The sequence below is a fragment of the Fukomys damarensis genome, unplaced genomic scaffold, assembly GCF_012274545.1.
Source record: "Fukomys damarensis isolate Sample0158 unplaced genomic scaffold, DMR_v1.0_HiC HiC_scaffold_19, whole genome shotgun sequence".
Classification (NCBI taxonomy): domain Eukaryota; kingdom Metazoa; phylum Chordata; class Mammalia; order Rodentia; family Bathyergidae; genus Fukomys; species Fukomys damarensis.
Genome location: NW_022900931.1, coordinates 55,596,045 through 55,617,997, shown reverse-complemented (window position 1 = coordinate 55,617,997; position 21,953 = coordinate 55,596,045). Strand labels below are relative to the sequence as shown.

Genomic DNA, 21,953 nt, shown 5'->3' with positions numbered 1-21,953 from the left:
AAAAACTAAAAAAAAAAAAAAAAAAAATTGAGGGATTTTGTTTGTTTTTATGGTACTGGGAATTGAACTCAGGACATTGCGCTTGTGAGGCAGGTATGGCACCACTGAACTAAACCCCCAGCCCACTGAGGAGTGTTTTCAAAAAAGAGCTGGGGAATGTAACTCAGTGGCAGAGTGCTTCTGGGTTCAGTCCCCAGTACTGAAGGGCAAAAAAAAAAAGGCCCCTACAAGTCAGTAGAAACCAGGCAAGGGCTGTGACCAGATAGAAGGAAGGCGTAATGGTTACCATGCACAGTGGCACACACCTGTGAGCCAGCTACTCAGGAAGCCAAGGAGGGAAGATTGAGAGTGCAGGGCCGGCCCAAACAATACAGTGAGATCTTGTCTCAAAAAGTTAGGGCTGGGGCCAGGGATTTAGTTCAGTGGTTCCACTGCCTGCCTCACAAGCACAAGGTCCCAAGTTTCATCCCCGGTACCAAAAAAACAATAATAATAATAGTAACATCTGGGCATGGTGGCAAATCCCTGTAATCCCAGCAGTGAGTCTGAAGCAAGAGGATAAGTTTTGAGTCCAGTCTGGGAAACTTAGCAATTTTTTGAGATCTTGTCTTAAAAAGGCTGGGGATATAGCTCAGTGGCGCTGCATCTGACGCAAGCCAAGTACTGAATTTGGTCCCCAGTACTGCAGTTAATTAACTTTTTTTAAAGGGCTGGGGATATAACTCATTGCGGAGGCCCTAAATACAGTGGGGAAACAAAATTCTTGTGATCAACAGATATTTTAAGAAAATATGTAACCTTTCCTAAAGATGAAAGGAAAATAAAGTTGACGGCATTTTGCTGAAAATGTTAAATATTTTAGAATAACAATGCTAAATAATTTGGCAGTACTGGTTTAGGCTGTAGTAGAAGCCCAAAGAGGCAAAGGTTGTTGAACAGAGAATAAATTACACATCCTTTTTGGAGGAATAGTTTACTATATCAGAATCCTAAAATAAAGATATGATCAAGGCAGCCACACAATTCTAACTCAAAGGATTTGTTCTTCCGGTATACATATAGATTTGCTATACAGTGTGTACAGAGTTTTATTAATAGCACATAGCAAATGTTTTACAATGTAAATTTTTGCTATTAAAATTGTGATCTGGATGCATATTTAACTATAGAAAAAAATGTTTAAATTTCTTAAATAGGAAGAAGTAACAAGAAACAAAGACACTATTGTTGGTCCTTGTGTGCACTGAAGTGGTTGGGTAATGCATACATGTTTGTTTTCAGTACAGTACTGGGAATTGAACTCAGAGCCTTCACACCAGCCACAGTCCTTTTTTATGTTGTATTTTGAGACAAAGTCTCACTAAGTTTCTGAGTTGCCTAGGTGCGCTTGAACTTGTGACCCTTCACCCTCAGCTTCCCAGTGCTAGGATTATAGGTGTGCACTACTGTGCTTAGCTTTCAGGTTGAACCAAAGGCCTTACATAGGTTGTTAGTCAGGTGCTCTGAGCTACAATCCCAGTCCTAAACCATTTATTCTTTTTTGGTACTGGGGATCGAACTCAGGATGTTACAAGGCAGGCAGTGGAACCACTGAGCTGAATTCCCAGCCCCCTAAACCATTTATTCTTTTTCTTTTTTTAAACCATTTATTCTTGAAACAGTGGTAGATTTAGACAGAAGAGTTTAAAACCTTTTTAATATATAAAGTTATCAATTCATTTTATGTCCCAAAACCTCCTTTCTAAAAAAACAAAAACAAAGCTATGTAAATCTAGCTGACCTTGAACTCACAGTTCCTCAAATTTTGATCCTTCTCCCTCATCCTTCCAAGTTCTAGGCCTATATACCACACCACACCTTGCTCAAAGTTTTGCTTTGATTGTTGAAGTGTTATACTGTCTGAAATTATTGGTAATTTATATACATACCTTCATTTCTATCAAACAGTAAATTTAAAAGATCATTTTTTGTAAGATTTTGAGTTCCCAAATTTCTGATTTTCCAATTCAGTTCAAATTCTTACTGAAAAATACTCAGCTTTATTAGGATTCTCATTCTGATGAAAACAGACTGAAATTTTATATGTTTGGATGAATATAAACAGCTAGTACTAAAATGGTTTGTCTTACAAAACTCTCCTTGTATAGTCGGTTTCCTTTTTCCAAGAAAAAACCGGAGTGATTCCTTGCTGTGGCTCCCTCTGGTGTCTGCCTTTGGTAATGATGCAAAATCTTAAGGGTGTTTTGGGGTTTCTTTTGGGGGGGATTTTTTCTTTGAAATAATAGTTTGAGTATCTCTCATGTGAATTGACTGAGACCAGAAGTATCTCATATTTCAAATACAGTATTTTTGACAGATTTAGCTCAGCGGTGCCACTGACTGCCTCACAAACGTAAGATCCTGAGTTCAATCCCCAGTACCAAAAAATAAAAGACAAACAGGAATGATTGCTTAATCTAACCATCTTTGGAAAAATATTGTTACCAAAGCAAGTCAAGAGTTTATTATATGCACCCGGGCATGTTGGCACATGCCTGTAATCCCAGCACTCAGGAGGCTGAGGCAGGAGGTTCTCTGTGAGTTCAATACCAGCCTGGGCTACATAGTTCTAGGTCACACTCAACTATATGGTGAGACCCTGTCTGAAAAAAAAAATATTTTATTATATACAGACTAGGGATGTAGCTCAGTGGCAGAGTGCTTGCCTAGCATGCATGTAGCCCTGGGTTTAATCCAGAGCACTACCACCAATAATGTCCAGCTGCCCAATAATACTGTATTTTTTCCAAACAGTTCCTACCTTACCAGTTTAAACTTTTTTTTTTTTAACTATCATCCATTGTTTCTTTCAACAACATTCACTAAGGACCAGGGATTTAGCTCAGTGTTTCTGCCACCTACCTCACAAGCTGAGGATTCTGAGTTCAATCCCTGGTCCAAAAAAAAAAGAAAGAAAGAAAGAAAGAAACTTAACTGCTTTGTACTCTGCACTGCTCTGGGCTCTGGGGCGTTAATGAGCAAGACATGGCCAGGGATTTAGCTTGGTGGTGCCACCTCCTGCCTTATAAGTACAAGGACCTGATGACCTGAGTTTGATCCCCAGTACAAATAATAATAATAATAATGGGCAAGATAGACAGGGTCTCTGCCTCTAATAGAGCTGACTTTTTAATGGGGAAGGGAGGAAATGGCTAATAAGCTAAAGAGGTGAGTTCAAGGGCTAGCAAATGAATGAAGGGTGTTCGAGGACAGTGACATATGATTGAAAATAAGGTAGAGTAGAAGGGGAGACTATTTCAGATGGTGAGGTCACTCAGAAATGTTGTGATATTTAATTTAAGGATGTGATATTTGATTTGAGAGGAGCTGGCCCTGCTGAGAACAGATGGATAAAGGATTCCAGGCAGAAGGAACAGCAAATGCAAAGGCCTGCAGGATAAACTGGCATGGTTAGGATGGTGATGATGATGAGCGGATTGTAGAAGTCAAGATTTTCAGGACCTTGAGGGATTGGATTTTTATTTTAAGTATAGGTAGAGGATTTTAAGCAAATCTTAATTGGTAAAGGGGATGGTTTAGTCCCCTTTTTGTTCTTGTTTTTCTGGTACTAGGAATTAAACACAGGGCCTTCACTCAGAGCTACATCCTCAGCCCTTTTTTATTTTCTTGTTTTTAGACAAGGTCTAGCTAAGTCTCTCAAGTTGCCCAGGCTAAGCTTGCACTTGTAATTCTAGTGCCTCAGCCTCTCCAAATTTGGGATCACAATTGTTCACTGCCATACCCAGCTTAGATTGTCTCTTAAGGGCATTTTATCAGTTTGCAAGATTGATGAATGTAAAAATGCTGCTTTGTTGATTTTTTAGAAAAAGAAATTATTACCACTTGGAGCTGGATTACTCACATCTGCATGACCAGCACATAATCTCCTAGTGGACAAAATCACAGTGATAAGCCAAATCACTGCACTCAGCTTGGGAGCATAGAGCATGTGTGTCCAGGTTGAGGGAATTCTACGGGCCCAGGGATTTAGCTCAATAGTGCCACTGCCTGCCTCACAAGCACAAGGTCCCAAGTTCGATCCCTGGTACCGAAAAAAAAATTATTCTCCCCTAGGAATCTAGTTGAGAACTGGCAATGCTTGCCTTGTTGCACACCTTTTACCGGGCTACAGAGGCTGGCCACTCTCATCCTCACAGATAGATCTTCTTGAGGCACGACCTGTTGGGGAGTACTGCTGCTTCCTCAGGGCAGCTTCATAAGCCTCATTTCCATGGTAACTCCCCGCATGCCCAGGAGCTGACAGACAGCACATTCCTGGTGGACTGTTTTTCTGACAGTTCTTTCTCTCAGAAAAGGTCACTTGTGGAGGTGCCCTGAAAGGACAGTGTAGACCTGAGTAATGACAAGCAGCAGACCATACCAAGATCGCGAGGAAAAACAGTCCAGGCAAAAGGTCCTCAGATGTGAGCAAGCTCACTCAGAGAACAAGAGAAAACCTTAGGAATAAGGTAGAGGGGCCAGGTGACACAGGACTTTATGGCCCTGGTAAGGGATTTAGATTTCATTTCTGTCATGATGAGATGCCATTGGAGTGTTTAAAGCAGGGGTGGTGTGATCCTATTTGCATTATAGGATGCTTACTCTGGCTGCTGTGTGAAGGGTTTGGAGGAATAGGAGTAGAAAGAGACAAAATGGGAGCTAATTTCTGTTTTAGATTCCTGGAATAGAGTGGTATTAAGAGAAGAAGTGAGAAGTGTCTGGATTCAGAATGTTTTAGAAGATGAGTTCTCAGGATTTGTTGGCGGATTAGATGGGGATGTAAGGAAACTAGAAATGATTCATAGACTATGGAATAGATGCTTGTGTTATTTATGTATTAGAGAAGTTTGTAGGTTTTTTTGTTTTGTTTTTGAGTTGTTTGTTTGGTCAGGGAGAGAATTCAGGAGTTGTGCTGTTAGTGAGGTTACCTTGGAGGTGCCCATCAGCTGTACAAGAACGATGTCAGGCATGCAGCAGTGTCTGTGAGGTTGTAGTTTAGGAAGAAAGTCTAGGGATGATCAATAAAGACTCTAGGGAAAGAGGAGAAAGGTCTGGAGAATTTTGCCATACGGAAATGCTGAAGGAGTAGAGAAGTAGGGGAGGTCATCAGGGCAGACCCAAAAGGAGCCTGCTAGTGAGGTAGGAGGAAAATGGAGCTAAGCAAGATAGTACTTCTGGGAGGAAGAAGCATGCAAAATGTCACTGAGAGGTTAAATTGGCAAGATCTAAGTTATATTTTAAAAAGCTACTTTAAGGCAGACACTGTGCTGCATGTGGGTAGTCCCAATACTTGGGTGAGTGAGGCAGGAGAATCACTTGTGTCCAGGAGTTTAAAACCAATGTGAGCAACATAGCACGATCTTATCTTAGGAGTGAGGAGAAAGTTGAAAAGGAACAAATAAAAAGCTGTTTTAGTGGAGTTAGATGATAAAAGTCCAGTCCAAAGGGAGCAAAGGGAGCAAAGGAAGAAGAGGAGCCTGTTTGCTAACAGAGGGAGTGAAGTAGAAGGACTTGGAATGGATTGGAGGTCTGAAGCGGTGGTTGAGGGCACTGATTTCTTTGCCAAAGTAGTGTCACTCAGTGAGACACAGGCTCATTCTGTGATCCTTGGGAAGGCAAGAGGACACACTGCAGCACTCACGTAGGCGCCAGTCTGTAGCAACAGAGTGTCTGTGTTAATACGGGGGCGGGGGGTGTAGACACAGAGGCAGGTGAACTGGTGGAATTAGTGGAAAATGAAAATGAAGTAGCTCTCATCTGATTGCATGTATTTTCTTAGTTATTGAGAGTTGAGGTAGGAAAGAATGGAAGAGGTGATAGGCACGTCATTGCATTGGGGAGAAAAAGGTGTGAAATAGTCTTTTTTTTTTTTGGCAGTACTGAAGATTGAACCCATCATCTTAGCACTGAGCTCCATACCCAGCCCATTTTATTTTTTTCTTTCTGAGACAGGCTCGCTAAGTTGCCCAGTCTGAGCTTGAACGAGGGATCTTTGTGCTTTAGCTTCCCAGAGTTCTGGGATTCCAGACATTGACTGCCTTGCCTAGCAGGAATATTCATCTGAAGTGGGATAAAGTTAATTTATAAAGAGGCCATGTTTGTTGCTTGTCTGAAATTCACAGTGAGTGCAGATGGCAGACTGTGAGGATGTTTTTCCTTTTTCCTTCATTGACTCTGACTTTCTTTGGGGGGAGGTTGGTTTTTTGATTTTTTGAGACAGGTCTCACTATGTAGTTGAGACTGACCTGGAACTCACTATGTAGCCCAGGCTGGTTTCGAACTCACAGCAATCCTCCTGCCTCAGCCTCCCGAGTGCTGGGATTACAGGTGTGCGCCACCTCGTGTGGCAGCTTGTGTGTGTGTGTGTGTGTGTGTGTGTGTGTGTGTGTGTGTGTGTTTTTAGTACCGGAGATCAACGGGTCCCTGCACTTGCAAGGCAAGCGGTGGAACCACTAAGCTAAATCCCCGGCCCATCACCTTCTTAATAATAGGCATGAAGAGCTTTAGAGGAAGAGAGGGGCGGGAGCTTTGCAGAAAAGAGTTCATAGAGGAGTAGGTTTTGTGCGAGACCATAGAATCAGAGCAGCGCGCAGAGGAAATTCGGGGCTGAACTGGGTGTTGCACAGTAGGAAGACATTAGGGCCCCTGAAGGCAGCCCCTTTGCTGAGTTCTTCTCTTCCTCCTAAACAGACTCAACATAAAAAGGAGTCCATGGAGGCCTACAAAGTCCTTTATGCACACACTTGTGACACTTAAGTGTGTACGTTTCCTACAGCTGACAACCTGGGTGTCCTACATGTTCATTCTGACACTCATTACCCTGAGTTGGCACAGAGTACAGAAGCTGAGGGCTCAGCCCCACAAGACTCCCATCCTACTTCAGACCCCAGGCTGTAGCCTCAGTTGTCACATGTGCTGACCAACTAACTGTAAATTGAGTGTTCCCATAACCCTTCTTCGGGTTTGATAACTTGCTATAAAGGCTCACAGAACTCAGAGGCACATTTGCTTACTTTTATTGGCTTCTCGTAAAGGATATTACAGCAGTTACAGAGGATCAGCCAGATGAAGAGGTATACTGGGCAACAGGTATGGGAAAAAGTGCACAGCCACCCTGCCCTCCCTGAGGATGCCCTTCTCTGAGCACCTCTCCAAACCCGAGTTTAAGGATTTTCATGGTAGTTTATGGTAGCTGTGTAGGCATGATTAGACAGTCTAGAGCTTTGCCCACTTCCCTCTCCAGGGAGTTGGGGAAGAGCTGAAAGTCCCAAGCTTTTCATGATGGCTTGGACTTTCTGGTGACTTACCCTCATCCTGAAGATATTCAGAAGCCTATCAAAAGTGATTTCACAGGCCAGGGATTTAGCTCAGTGGTTCTGCCGCATGCCTTGCAAGTGCAAGTTCCCGAGTTAGATGCCCGGTACCAAAAAAAAAAAAAAAAAGTGATTTCACTAGTATAGAAGACCAGAAGACACAGAAAATTCCAAGGGATTTGGGATCTATGTCAGGGACTGGGGTCAAAGACCAAGTATCAGAACAAAAGCTGCTCTTTTCACCCAGGAAGTTACAGGGTTTTAGGAGTTGTGTGTCAGGAGTTGGAGACAGAAACTAAATTTTTGCAGATGGTCTTTGACATTATGATTCAATTTAGTAGTTTTTCAACTTTACAATAGTATGAAAATTTGTTCACACAACCATTGTTTTTCACTTTCCATATAGCATACAGTAAATTACATAAGACATTCAACATAAAATGGGCTTGTGTTAGATGATTTTGTCTAGTAGTAGGCTATTCATGTGTTCTGAGCATAATTAAGGTAGGTTTGACAAAAAGGTGTGATTTTTTTTTTTAGGTCAGATATGTAAAAAATGCATTTTTTACTTACAGTGTTTTCTTTTTATAGTGGGCTTTTCAGGACATAGCCCCACTGGAAGTATTATTTTATTTTTCTTACTGTCACAAGACCCCATGTGCTATTGTTTCTTCTACTTTTTGCAGAGCAGTGAGTTCCAGTGTAAGCCCTGTCATTCTCTAAATGTTCTTATAATTCCTGGATGCTGAAAGTTTGTAAGGGTTGTAGTCTTTTCCATGAAACTTGCGTGAAACCTGTTCACAGAGAAGTGCCACCAAAATTAATGCAGCCTATTTTGTGCTTAGGTGCCTGAAAGAAGACCCTGCCACCATGTCGCTCCTGCAGAGAAGCCTGGATCCTGAGAAGACTCTGGGTCTGGTAGATGTGCTCTACACAGCTGTACTGGACCTAAACCGCTGGAGAGCAGGGAGGTTGGTGTCCCCACCAGTCACTTGAATTGTCTGTGCTAGAGATCTGCATTTGGGTCCACACCCAGCAATGATGTGACCTCATACCATCTTAAGTGTGTGCATGTCACTGTTAGTGTGTGGGTAAATAGGCAAAAAGAGAATTCTTCAGTAACTTTTTGTTTTTCCTAGTACTGGGGATTGAACTCAGGACTTTGTGCTTGCAAGACAGGCTTGATGCCACTGAGCTAAATCCCTGGCCCTCAGTAACTTTTTTAAAAATTAATAGTATTTTTAAATTTAATAATATTAATAGTATTTTTAATTTAATATTTTTTCAGTTAATATAATGACATTACAATATAATGACATTCGTCAGTGGAGATTTGTACCTTTACACAATATATCTTGATTATTTTTTTCCGTTTCCCCTGCCCTCCCTTCAACCTTTCCACCCCTCCCTCTTTACAAAAACTTTGTTTCCATTTTTTCATTTTCTCATATAATTCTATTTCCCTACCGCTCCCACTTCCACTTTCCCTTTGCAACTTTTCTTCCTATTTCGCATTATCTATTATACATTTTGATCCTTATTTATACTTTTAGTTTCTCACACTAGAAAAGCTATTCAGTATTTATACATTTGTGTCCTATTTATTTCACTTAAGATTATGACCTCAATTTGCATCTCTTTAATTATAAATACCTCTAATTTCTCATTCTTTGTGGCTGAGTAGTACTCCATTTTATTAAAGAAAAAAACACATTTTCTTTATGCAGTCTCCAGTTTATGGGCAATTGGCCTGTTTACAAGTTTTAGCTATTACAAACAGCTGCTATAAACGGGTGTGCATATATCACTGTGGTATGATTCTTTTAATTCTTTTAGGAAGATATCCAGCAGGGGAATAGCTGGGTCAAATGGGACCTCTAGTCCTACTTCTCTGAGGTGTCCCCATACTGATTTCCACAGTGGTTGCACCAGTCTGCACTCCCACCCACCCTGGAGAAGAGTTTCTTTTTCCCCATGGCCCCGCCAGCAGTTTGTTATTGGTTGACTTTATGATAGCAGCCATTCTTTCTGGGGTGAGATAGAATCTCAGCAATGTTTTCATCTGCATCTCTCGAATGACCAGTGATGTTGAACATTTTTCCTATATTTATTTGCCATTTCTGTTTCTTTATCTGAGAACCTTAGTAACTTTTTATTTTGAGGTAAATTCAAAATGGAACAGCTGAAAAAACAGAACAAAGAATTGCTCTTTGCCACTTATTCAGATTCCCCAGTTTGTACACACTTTGAACTCATTGGTTTTTATAATGAGAGTAAATCCAAGAGAACTTTGCACCCAATTAATAATCTCCTTATGAACTAAGAGCAGAAAAATGTTTAGAAAATTTACTTATATACTTCATGAAATTTAATTATATCCAAAAGTAGCTGACAGCTGCGAGGTTATCTCTAGGAACTGTTAATTTTGAAACTGATAAAAATTTGAAATATCTGGCTATGCCTCCTCTCTGTTTTCTTTTTTCTGATATGGGGGATAGAACTCAGGACCTTGCACTTGCGAGGCAGGTGCAGCACCACGGAGCTAAATCTCCAGCCCACCGCTGTTTCTTTGTTGTTTTATTTCTTTGTTTGTTTTTGGTGCCGGGGATCTAACTCAGGACCTTTGCACTTGGAAGGCAGGTGGCAGAACCACTGAACTAAATACCTGGCCCTACCACTCCATTTCTTAACTCTTGAGGACACAAAGGTTGATAGCAGTGACACGATCTGTACAGTTACACCACCCATCACCTGCCTGAGCTCCTGCCCCTATCTTTAGTGTTCTCTTGTAGCACAGGAAGAGAGCTCTCAGAGATCTTTGGAAGTAACAGCCATCCATTCAACAACACGAGTGCAGTGCCCTGAGTCCTCCCCACACCACCCTTGACTGTGTAGATTTGTCCACTGCTCTTGATCTGCCTGTCTCTTGGTTCCTGACCTGAAGGCACAGAGCCAGGATCTGCCAGTTGCATCTCTTGATCAAGTCATGCTTTGCTTTTCTTTGCTACCAAGTGTTACTACTTCTCAGCCCTGTGTTAGAGGCTATAGATTATATACACTGAAACCCCTTGAGTGTTCATTTATTTATCTAAAAATAAGTAAACCTGATATCAACCAGAGGGGTCTTTCTTGTTAAAATCTTTGTGTGTGATCCTGAATAGTGAACCTCATGCTAGGCATCACAGTCTGCCTTATATGCAAAAAGGTCCATTTCATTCTCCATTATGTAAATTTCATGTTTTTGTTTTTGTCTTGTTTAAATAGGGAACAAGCTTTACCTTGCATACAGATCCAGCTTCAAAGGGAGATCTGTGACTTTGGGAATCAGGCTGACCTGCCTTCTGGAAATGGAAATAAATCTTCAGGTGGCCTCCAGAAGACATTCTCCAAACTGACATCCCGGTTCACCAAGAAAGCATCATGTACCAGCTCTAGCAGCAGCACAAATTATTCTATCCCAAATACCCCTTCCAAAAATGTCTTCATAGCTGGGTGTTCAGAAGAAAAGGCCAAAATGCCCGGTAATATCGACACCCGGTTACAAAGCATTTTGAACATTGGTAATTTCCCTAGGACTACAGATCCTTCACAGTCGGCTCAGAATTCAAGCAATCTAATGGCCAATGGTTTTCTCCTGGAGCGGTGTGAGACCTTCCTGCATGGGGATGATGGCAAGGATGAGAAGGGTATGAACTTACCGACTGATCAGGAAATGCAGGAGGTGATAGATTTTCTCTCAGGTTTTAACATGGGCCAGTCGCATCAGGGCTCCCCATTGGTGACAAGGCGTAATTCTGCTGCCACAGCCATGGTGACTGAGCAGAAGGCAGGAGCTATGCAGCCACAGCAGCCATCACTGCCAGTGCCCCCTCCACCACGACCAACACAGACTGGGGTACACACACCTCTGACACCCCAGGCGGGTCTTGCACCTCAGCAACAGTCCCCAAAGCAACAGCATCCCCAGGTCCAATACTACCAACACCTATTGCAACCCATTGGGCCACAGCAGCCCCCATCTCAGCCTCGTGCACCTGGAAAATGGGTGCATGGCTCAGCCACACAGCCAGCACAGCCCATGGGAGCAAGTCTGTCTCCTCTTGCTCAGTGGCCTGGCATATCTGATCTCAGTTCTGACTTGTACAGCTTGGGTCTAGTGAGCAGCTATATGGATAATGTGATGTCGGAGGTTTTGGGACAGAAGCCACAGGGACCTAGAAATAACACCTGGCCAAATCGAGACCAAGGCGATGGAGTCTTTGGAATGTTGGGAGAGATTCTACCTTTTGATCCTGCAGGTATGTGAGGCCTCCCCACTTCTACCCCATTTGAACATAAAATGTAGGACTTCTCTGACTGGGTGAGGTGGCGCATCCCTGGAACCCCAGCACTTAGGAGGCTGAGGCAGGATTGCCACAAGTTCAAGGTCAGTGTGAAATATATAGCAAGAACCTGTCTCAAAATTGGGGGGGGCTTCTTAAGCCCTGTCTGTGACACCGTTATTTATCATGGTAAAATAATTTAATCCCCCTTTAAGACCTTTTCTTTTTTTGTTTGTTTGGGGTTTTTGTTTGTTTGTTTGTTTTAGTACTGGGGTTCGAACTCAGGACGTTGTGCTTATGAGTCAGGCGGTAACACCACTGAGTTAAATCCCTGGCCCCTTGACCCTTTCTTGCTGTGTGAGAGACAAGTGCAAGCCAGATCTAGCAAGAGGGAAAAGCATTCACCTGCCTAGCAAGCTCAAAGTCCCAAATTCAATCCCTGGTACCCACCTCCAAAACGAAAAACAGTGAATAAGAGATGGAAAAGGTAATTGCAACTATGTTTCACATTATATAGGACATTATAGAGGATTGAGGCTAAGAGAAGTTACTTGAATGGCTCATAATCCTATAGTTTAAATGGATATCAATCTAGGCCCTCCTGCTTCTAGGAGCCAAGGCAGATGGCCCTTCATATGTGACTTTTTCCCTGATCATACAACTTGATCTTGTTGTGCTCTTTCCTCCTAAACTCTAGTACTATTTAAGATGGTAAAGGGCTGCAGATTTAGCTCAGTGGCACCATGCCTGGCTCGCAAGCTCAAGGTCTTGAGTTCAGTCCCCAGTACTGGGGGGGGATCTCAAGATGGTAGCGCACCGGGCTGGTGATTTAGCTCAGTGGTTCTGCCACCTGCCTCTCAAGCGCAAGGTCCCGAGTTCGATCCTTGGTACCAAAAAAAAAAGAGATGGTAGAGCACTGACCTGCCTCCATAAAATGGAGCTTCTCCTGGCTGAGACAGCAAGAAACTACCATTAGATTCACGCTAACAAATTAGAGAAAGAACTTAGATACAAAGCTAAAATAAGGATAAAACCAAATTATGTTACAAAGAAAAATATAACCAGGCATGGTGGTGCTTACATGTAATCCTAGCACTCCAAGAGGGTGAGGCAGGAAAATCAAGTTCAACCTCAGCCTGGGCAATTTAGCAAGACCTTGTCTCAAAACAAAAAATTTAAAAATGGGGCCAGGGATTTAGCTCAGTGGTGCTACACCTGCCTCACAAGCACAAGATCCAGAGTTTAATCCCCAGGACTGGGTATATAGCTTAATGCAAAGGCTCTGGGTTCATACCTGGGGGAGGGGATATATGACAATGTATGTATATTATTTTCTTAGGTAAGGCAATGTTGAAATGATACCAGGAGCAGTGGATTCATAGGCAACTTTTTTCCAAGTTTTAAGGCACAGATGAATCCAAGTTATTTAAACTCCAGAAAGAGGGAAACAATATCCTAAATCACCTTTATGAAGACAATATAACTTTACCATAAAAACTTTATGATTAGCCGGGCATGGTGGCGCACACCTGTAACCTCAGCATTCAGGGAGGCTAAAGTAGAGGGATCAACTTTATGATTTTTTTTTTTTTTTGGAGACAGGGTCTCACTATGTAGTTGAGACTGACCTGGAACTATGTAGCCCAGGCTGGTCTCGAACTCACAGCAGTCCTCCTGCCTCAGCCTCCCTGAGTGCTGGGATTATAGGCGTGTGCCACCACACCCGGCTTATGATTATTTTAAATAGCAAAGTGTGAAGGAGGGGGTTTTAGCTCAATGGTTCTGTCACCTCCCTCAGAAATGCAAGGACCAGAGTTTGATCTCCAGGAACAAAGAAAAAAAAACAAACTGTAGTGAGTCTCATTTATGAATATGGTGAATATGGATAGATGCAAGAAAATCTAGCAGTGTTTCAAAGCATAACTTCTGCTAAAAGTTTTATTTCAGGGGTGTAAGAATGGTTCCTATAAGGAGCTCTGCTATTACACAATAATCCAGTACTGTATATCAACCAATGAAATAAGAAAAACTAATCTTATCAATAGATGCTATGAGCCAGGGATTTAACTCAGTGGTTATGCCATCTGCCTTGAAAGCACAAGGACCGGAGTTCAATCCCTGGTACCCCCCCCCACCAAAAAAAAAAAAAAGCTGCTATAAAAATTTTTATAAAAGACGCTAGTAATTTTTAAGCAAAATAAAAGCAAGCTCCTCAGGCCAGGCGTGGTAGCACACGCCTGTAATCCTAGCACTTGGGAGGCTACAGGAGTATCCCTGTGAGTTCAAGACTAGCCTGTAAGCTCCTCAAAGTAAAATATGAATAGAAGAAAATTTTGGGGGGTTTTTTGGAGGCAGGGTCTCCCTAGGAGTTCATGCTGGCCTCAAACTCCCAGTGATCCTCCTGCCTCAGCTTCCTGAGTGCTGAGATTAGACATGTGCTACCACGCCTCATAGAAATTTCTTGAATATAGAAAAAAGATTGTCTAGGGCCAGGGATTTAGCTCATTGGTGCCACCACCTACCTCGGAAGCACAAAGGTCCTGAGTTCGATCTTTGGTACCAAAAGAAAAAAGAAAAGGAAAAAAGATTGTCTACCAAAAGCCAGTAGCAAGTGATATCTTACATAATGAAACAAAAATCATTTCAATAAAAAATCAGTAAACAGGGCCGGGGATTTAGCTCAGTGGTACCACCACCTGCCCCACAAGCACAAGGACCCAAGATAGATCCCCAGTACCAAAAATAAAAAGTCATTAAACAATCAGGGTTAGGACTGGGGATTTAGCTCAGTGGTTCTGCTGCCTGCCTTGCAAGCACAAGGACCCAAGTTCAATCCCCAGTACCAAAACCAAAAACAGTCAGGGTTAATTGTTATAACCAGTAATATGTAACTTTGTTATAGAATTTCTAGCAAATGCAGCAAGACAAAAACAAAATAAGCTAAAAAAAAAAAAAAGCTATACAAGCTCTGGAAAATGATAGATTAACAAAAGTATATTTCACTAGGCAAAGTGGTACACACCAGTAATTTCAGCACTGTGGGAGGCAGAGGCAGGAGGTTCAGTATTTGAGCTTATCCTGGACAATTTAGTGATTTAGACCCTGTCTCAAAATGAAAACTAAGGATCAAACTAAGGACCTTGTACTTTTGAGGCAGGCAGCAGCATCACTGAGCTAAATCCCCCACCTTCAAAATGAAAAAATTTTGAAAAGGGCTGGGGATGTATCTCAGTTGGAAGGCCCTGAATTTTTCTTTTTTTCTTTTCAGTATCAGGGATCAAACTGAGGACCTTGCACTTTTTTTTGTTTTGTTTTGCTTTGTTTTTTTGAGACAGTGTCTCACTATGTAGTTGAGTCTGACCTTGAACTTACTGTGTAGCCCAGGCTGGTCTCAACTCCCAGCGATCCTCCTGCCTCAGCCTCCCGAGTGTTGGCATTACAGGTGTGCGCCACCACACCCGGCTAGGACCTTGCACTTTTGAGGCAGGTGCAGGCCATTGAGCTAATCCCTGCCCAAGGAAGGCCCTAAATCTAATCCCCAGCCATCCATCCCCTAAAAAGCACATCTCTTTGCTGGTAATAGAACTAAAAAAGCAACTCCCCGCTCCAAAAACAACCTTCTAAATTATTAAGAGCATATGATAAGTACATACTATATAGGTATGTAAATTTATTCCTTCCATAGGGGGAATACCAAGACATACTATAAATAAGCATAGCAAATATTTGTCCAAGTAAATAGCCACCAGAGAAAGATTCCTCACTAAAACACCCTAGCATTAACTATTAACAGAAAGACATGTTAGCTTCTTTCAGGAAACCTCATGGAGCTGCCCGGCTCTGTCATCTGATTTCTTAAGTTGTTAGGCTTACATTTGTCTTTAAAATGTACTAATAGAGTGTTGGGCATGGTGGCGCACACCTGTAATCCTAGCACTCGGGAGGCTGAGGCAGGAGGATCACTGTGAGTTCATGACCAGCCTGGGCTACATTATGAGTTCCAGGTCAATCTCAGATACACAGTGCGATCCCATCTCAAAAAAATTTTTAAATAAAATGTGGTCATAGATAAAATCAATTTTTTTCCTTTCTTTTTTTTCTTTTTTCTTTTTTTTTTTTTTTTTTTTTTTTTTTTTTTTTTTTTTTTTTTTGTACAGGGATCAATCTCGGTTGGGTCCTTGCACTTGCAAGGCAGGCAGCGGACCCGCTGAGCTAAATCCCCAGCCCTCCTTTCTTTCTGCTTTTCCCATTCAGCCTGCCTTTTTTCTAAGCATAGCTCTTTCTGACAGTCCCTGTATACACCATCCTCACATTCAGAGCTGTGTGCTGAAAGTCCTACCTCACCCCTACCAGACATAGCTTGCAGCCAACTCTTGGGGGTACAACGTGGCAGCTCCTTCCCACTTTCCATTGTGTGTGGCTACATCCTCACTGGCTGTGGAAGGAACCGAGAGACCAGTTAGGCCCCAAATCCTGTTTGTTCCTTTGTCTCAACACAGTGGGCTCAGACCCAGAATTTGTACGCTACGTGGCGGGTGTGAGCCAGGCAATGCAGCAGAAGCGGCAAACCCAGCACAGTCGCCGCCCAGCCAACCCCCGGGGCAACTGGCCACCCATGGATGATGCCCACCGGACCTGGCCTTTCCCAGAGTTCTTCACAGAAGGGTAAGTGCTGGGTACAGCAGGAAACCTAAGTTTGGGGTGTGGGTGTCCCAAATGGGGTGTGTGAGAAGGGAGTCTCATTGACCTTTGGTACTCTGGTCACCAGTTCAGTTCCAAGTCCCCCATGAGAGAGTGACACAAGGAGATATATATAGAGAGAGAGATATACACACACATACACACATACATATATACAGTTATATAATTAATTATAATCTGAGCCTCCATAGTAGCTGAGATTATATTATTATATTAGACACCACCATACTTGGCATTTTTTTTGTGGTGGCGGCGGTAGTGGTGTGCTGGGGATGGAACCCAGGGCCTTGCACATGTCAGGCAAGTGCTCTGCCACTGAGCCATGCCCCAGTCCCACCCTTGCTTCTTGTAGGATACAATGATAGCATTCATAATTCACGTGGGATCCACTCATGCTCACTGCAGTATAAAGATGATGTTTAATAACCAATTATATTACAGACACCATCCAATAAGATCTTTGTCTTGGATAGAAAAGTTTGTTTTAAATCATGAATTCATATCAGTGGTGTATACATAGGGGCACATCATACAACTTGATAGCCTACGGTCATAAAAACTCTGACCCCTGGTTTATATATATACCTATGTATAATTTACATATTTATATAATATAAATTTTTACATATAGATATAAATTCAGATTCCAGTCTATTGAAAGAACTGTGGATTTTGATCACAAAAATAAGGGGATTTCTCACAGTCCATGTTGTTACCCTGCTGCTAAATCTGGATGCCAAAAGAGCGTTCAAGTTTTTTCTCTAAAATAAACTTTCCATACAAGCCAGAGGCTTCTGTGTGGAATAAAAGAAAAAGAGGTACTGAATTATGTATTACTTTTGAAATATGAGAAAGGAAGAAAACTATAAGTTTTCGATAGGAGACAAGTGCAGGGTAAGGACTGCTCCTTTAGGGCTGGGTGGAGGGAGATGCTGCCTCGGCTGTTCAGCCAGTGTACAGGTTGGCTGCCAGAGGCTGGGAACCAGCTTCTCTTTGGCTTCTAGGGACAGCCTGCATGGCGGCTGGTCAGGCGCTCAGGGAGACTCAGCCACCTCCAGTGATGAGACATCTTCAGCCAATGGGGACAGCTTGTTCTCCATGTTTTCCGGGCCTGACCTCGTTGCTGCTGTCAAGCAGAGAAGGTAGGATGAGATCTCTAAACCAAAGAGAGGAGAATGACCCAAAGCATATTCCTCTGAGGAAGTTAGGAATCCCAGTGCTGTCAGGCTGCCTTGTGAGAGAGGTAGAAGGACTCTTCTAGCACTATCTGGCAGAGGGCCTCTAGAGAGCACCTTCAGTAGGTAATTCTACAAGAAGGGGCCTGGTCTAGTGAGGCCTCTGAAGGGCTACCACACAGGCTCATAGGCCAAGTGACTTAATGAGGTTGAGTTCTTACTGGCAGAACAGGTTCATGGTAGACAAAAATACCAACATGAGTAAGCCCATCATACTTGAATTTAAGAGGACTCGAGAGACAAGGTCTATTCGGTGGTGGTCTCTTTCTTATAGGAGACAGCCTTTTCTGTGGGAGAAGCAGGGCCAGGATAATGTCTAACCTAGACTCACCAAAAACCTCTGCAATTACAGGCAAGGGCCTGGCCCTCTCTGACACAGTTTCTCTGTCAAAGAGGTTACTAGGTAAAATGACCTCTGAATGGTATTCATAGTTGAAAAAGTAGTATCACATGTTCAGATCTAAGATAGTTGCAAAAATAGTGATAAAAATTACAGGGGCCTTGAAATAAAGAGGCAAATTTGATTAAAAAGCAGTGGAGAAGCCAGGCATGGTGACTCATGCCTGTAATCCCAGCAATCTGGGAGGCTGAGGAAAGAGAGTTTCAAGTCCAAGTCCAGCTGGGCAACTCAGTGACTTAGCAAGACTGTGTCTGAAAACAAAACAAAACACCCAGGCATGATGGCACACACCTATAATGCCAGCACTTGGGAGACTGCGGCAAGAGGATTGCTAAGAATTTGAGGCCAACCTGGGCTACATAGTGAGTTTAAGGGCAGTCTGAACTATATAGGGAGACCCTGTCTTTAAAAAAAAAAAAAAAGGCTGCAGATACAGCTCAGTGTGAAGGCCCTGGGTTTAATCCCAGCTCAAAAAAACAGTTGAAGACTAAGGGGCATGGGCAGAATATAAAAGCATGCAGGGCACCAAGGCGAGAGAGGTCATGCTGTGGAGTGGAAAGGGAGGCCAGGTTCCAGGGCCCCTGTGTGAGGGACCAGGCTTCAGTGGGTGCTCCTGAGGAGCACAAAGATGAAGAGGAAGGGTGAGGATACATAGAATAATGTCAGTAATGCTGACCATGATGACAAATTAGGGTACTCTCTGTAGGCCAGGGCTTGAGTTACCACCTTGCATGGATTTCCTCATTTAATTCTCACTGTCCCTGTGTTCATTTGTTAGGTATCTCGGCTGTAACAAAGTACCACAGACTAGATGACATTAGCAACAAATATTTATTTTCTCATATCTCTATACACTAGAAATCTAAGATCAAGATATTGGCAGTGTCAGTTTCTTCTTAGGCCCTCCTCCTGGAAAGGTGCTGAAAGCCTGTCTCACCACCTCAGGGTGGTGATAGCTAGCTTCTTCACCAGCTTCTTCCTCTGTCTCCCTTAAGTATGTCTGTGTCTTCCTATAAATCAGACTGGATCAGGGCCCAACGTAATGTCTCATTTTACTGTTTTTGGGTCCAGCCATGTGTTGCCCCCTCCCCAGTAATAGGGATCAAACTCAGGACCTTGTGCTTGAAAGGCAGGTACAGTGCCACTGAGCTAAATCCCTGGCACTCTCGTGCCTCATTCATTCATTCATTCATTTATTTGTACCGGGGATTAAAACTCTGGTCCTTGAGCAGGTGGTAGAACCACTGAGCTAAATCCCCAGCCAAATGCTTCATTTTAACTTAATTACCTCTTTAAGGCTCTATCTCTAAATGCAGTCACATTGTAGGGCACAAGAGCTTAGAACTTCAACATATGAATTGATAGAGGACATAGCACAGCCTGTAATAGTCACTGTATAAGTACTGTTCTGTCCAAAATTTACAGATGTGGAAACTGGAGCTCAAAGTAAAATGTGTTCATTTATTCATTCATTCTTCTTTCATACATCAGCATCTATTATATGCTAGGCCTTAGTGATACAGCCGCAAACAAAAAGTTCCTTTCCTTCATCATGGAAATTATAGTTGAGTGAGGGAAGGCAGATTTTACAAAGTATTAGTTTGGGTTAGGTGTTATGAAAAAAAAATAAATCAGAGTGTGAGGGTTGAAAATGTAGGATCGTGTGGATTTTTCTCCTTTGAGAAGGGTGGCTGGGAGGCCTCTAAAGAAAGGGGGCTGACTGAAGTAAGGGAATGGCTGGTAGAGGTGAAGGCAAAGAAGTAAGGGTGCTAAGGCGTGTGCTAGGCCCCTGTGGCGGCATGCAGCACTGCTGTGAACTGAGACTGGAGCCTGCTGGGGATTTAGACCTGTGTCTGGTTAGACATCTAGAAATCACCCCTGGAGCCACCTCTGCAGAGACTGCCATGTGCACAGGGGAGCATTGGCCCTGACCCGCATCCTGCCTTTCTCATTCAGGGTTCAGTTTGCTGAACACTCAGGGTCTACTGAACAAGTTAACAAAAGCCAAAGCTGGTAGTCTCAGAGAGCAGATGATAAAAGCCAGTGCCCTTCATTATGCCTGCCTCCCCTGCTCCATCCCACCCACCTGCATGTGCTGGCAGCAGAGGCACACACCATTCAGTGCTGACCTCCTTACCCCTGAGCATGATGGACCCAAGGCCTCACATAGAACTGGGCCCTGAGACATCAGACAAGCAGCTAGGATGTCCCCCAGAGCTCAACTGGAGAAGCAGCCGGGCAACTACTGTTCTGAGTTCTTGGTTCTTTCAGGAAACACAGCAGTGGAGAGCAAGACACCAGCACACTGCCTTCTCCACCTCTACTTACTACAGTGGAGGACATGAACCAGGTATTGGCAGCTGGCCCAGGGGCAGAGTTCCAGAGCTTTGGTTTTAGGAGGACCTCTTAAGTCATGAGGGTTCTTTGTGCTGAACCACTTTTTCTCATGATTTTGTCTAAATGATTAGCTACCTCAGCTGGCTCAGCCAGATGTAGAAGAAGCTCTAGGGTGGTACTGTCTGGTATAATAGCGACTTGCCACATGCAGCTGTTTATTCAGTTCCACAGCTGCTTTCACTATTTCTTGGATATATGGCTGGAGGCTTCTGTACTGGGCAGTGAAGGCATAGAACACTACTGCCATTGTAAGAAGTTCTAATGCTTAAGGCCTTGGGAAGGGCTGGGGCTCACACCCTGCCTGGTAGGTAGAAAGAAAGGCCAGAGATCTGGGGAGGAGGGAAAAGATGATAAATCACCAGAAATGCCGCTAAGAATTCTCTTCTGTCTCTCAGGATAACAAAACCAAAACATGGCCACCCAAAGCACCCTGGCAGCACCCTTCTCCGCTCCCCAGCACACTGCCCAGCCCAAGTGCACCACTCTATGCAGTCACCAGCCTGGGCAGCCAGTGGAACGACACCATGCAGATGCTGCAGTCCCCTGTGTGGGCTGCAACCAACGACTGCAATGCCACCTCCTTCACCTACATGCAGACTCCGCCGCAGCCCCCACCCCCACCAGCACACAAGGCGGCACCCAAGGGCTTCAAGGCCTTCCCTGGGAAGGCTGAGCGCAGGCCGGCCTACTTGCCCCAGTACTGATGCAGAGCCAGCCTGCCTGCCTGCCTGCCCAGAGCTGTTGGGGCCAGTGTCCCCACCCTAGGGCCGACTAGCTATACCAGCCCGCAGAGGACCAGTGCACCCCGTCCCAAGGAGGGTTCCTTGGCAACAGGGGTATTGGCAGCTCCGAGCCTTTATAGCCTGGTTTCTCAAACTTTGAAGGCAGCAGACCCCTGGAGAATCAGCTGAAGATGGAGATTTCTGATATTCAGGGGAATGCTGGATAACTAAGTATGTTTAACTAAGCACCTCAGGTGATTCTGATACAGGTGGCTAGAAGCTACACTTTGAGAAATACAGTTCTAAGGCTGCTAATCCTGTTGTGTTTTGGGAAGGTGTCAGGCCCCAAAGGCTGAGAGCAAAACTGACCATTCTTTTAAAAGCTTCTCCTTTTCCCTCCTTAACACATTGAGTGGTGACCACACCAATCACGGATTTCATAGCTATTGTTTATATAAGTTTTTAGTTAAGACATCTGCCTAAAATGCATTTAATATTTTAAGATAACAGATACACAGACTGGAGGTTTGCTCAACACTATATTTAAACTTACATGAAATGGGTAAGGTAGGGAATATATGTGATCAGAAGCAATCACCTGGACATTCTGTGGGTGGGCAGCCTTTTCTACCAGGGGGATGTAGCCCTCACCAGGTTCATGAAAGCAGGATTGTGAAACTGTTGTCGGAGGTCCATTGCTGAGGGTGCGGGAGAGGAGCCAGCTGGCTGATGTCCGGGGCACACAGCTGCACCTGCTGCCCTCAGACCTTCCACACATGGCCGGAGGCACTGTTCCATCCTTGGGGTGGCAAACTCAGTCACTG

At 43.6% G+C, this 21,953-nt stretch overlaps 1 protein-coding gene across 4 annotated transcripts in view; it reads left to right on the top strand.

Annotated features, from left to right (window-relative positions):
* Garre1 (granule associated Rac and RHOG effector 1) overlaps positions 1-21,629 on the top strand; it is a 92,805-nt gene extending 71,176 nt beyond the window's left edge. For all 4 annotated transcript variants that reach the window (XM_010631813.3, XM_010631812.3, XM_033765739.1 and 1 more), the window contains 6 exons: positions 8,198-8,323; positions 10,617-11,650; positions 16,174-16,339; positions 17,380-17,517; positions 20,282-20,360; positions 20,803-21,629. In XM_010631813.3, the coding sequence (XP_010630115.1) occupies positions 8,198-8,323; positions 10,617-11,650; positions 16,174-16,339; positions 17,380-17,517; positions 20,282-20,360; positions 20,803-21,111 (1,852 nt within the window). In that variant the 3' untranslated portion in view covers positions 21,112-21,629. The remainder of the gene's footprint in view (positions 1-8,197; positions 8,324-10,616; positions 11,651-16,173; positions 16,340-17,379; positions 17,518-20,281; positions 20,361-20,802) is intronic.
* The last annotated feature ends 324 nt before the right edge of the window (positions 21,630-21,953 follow it).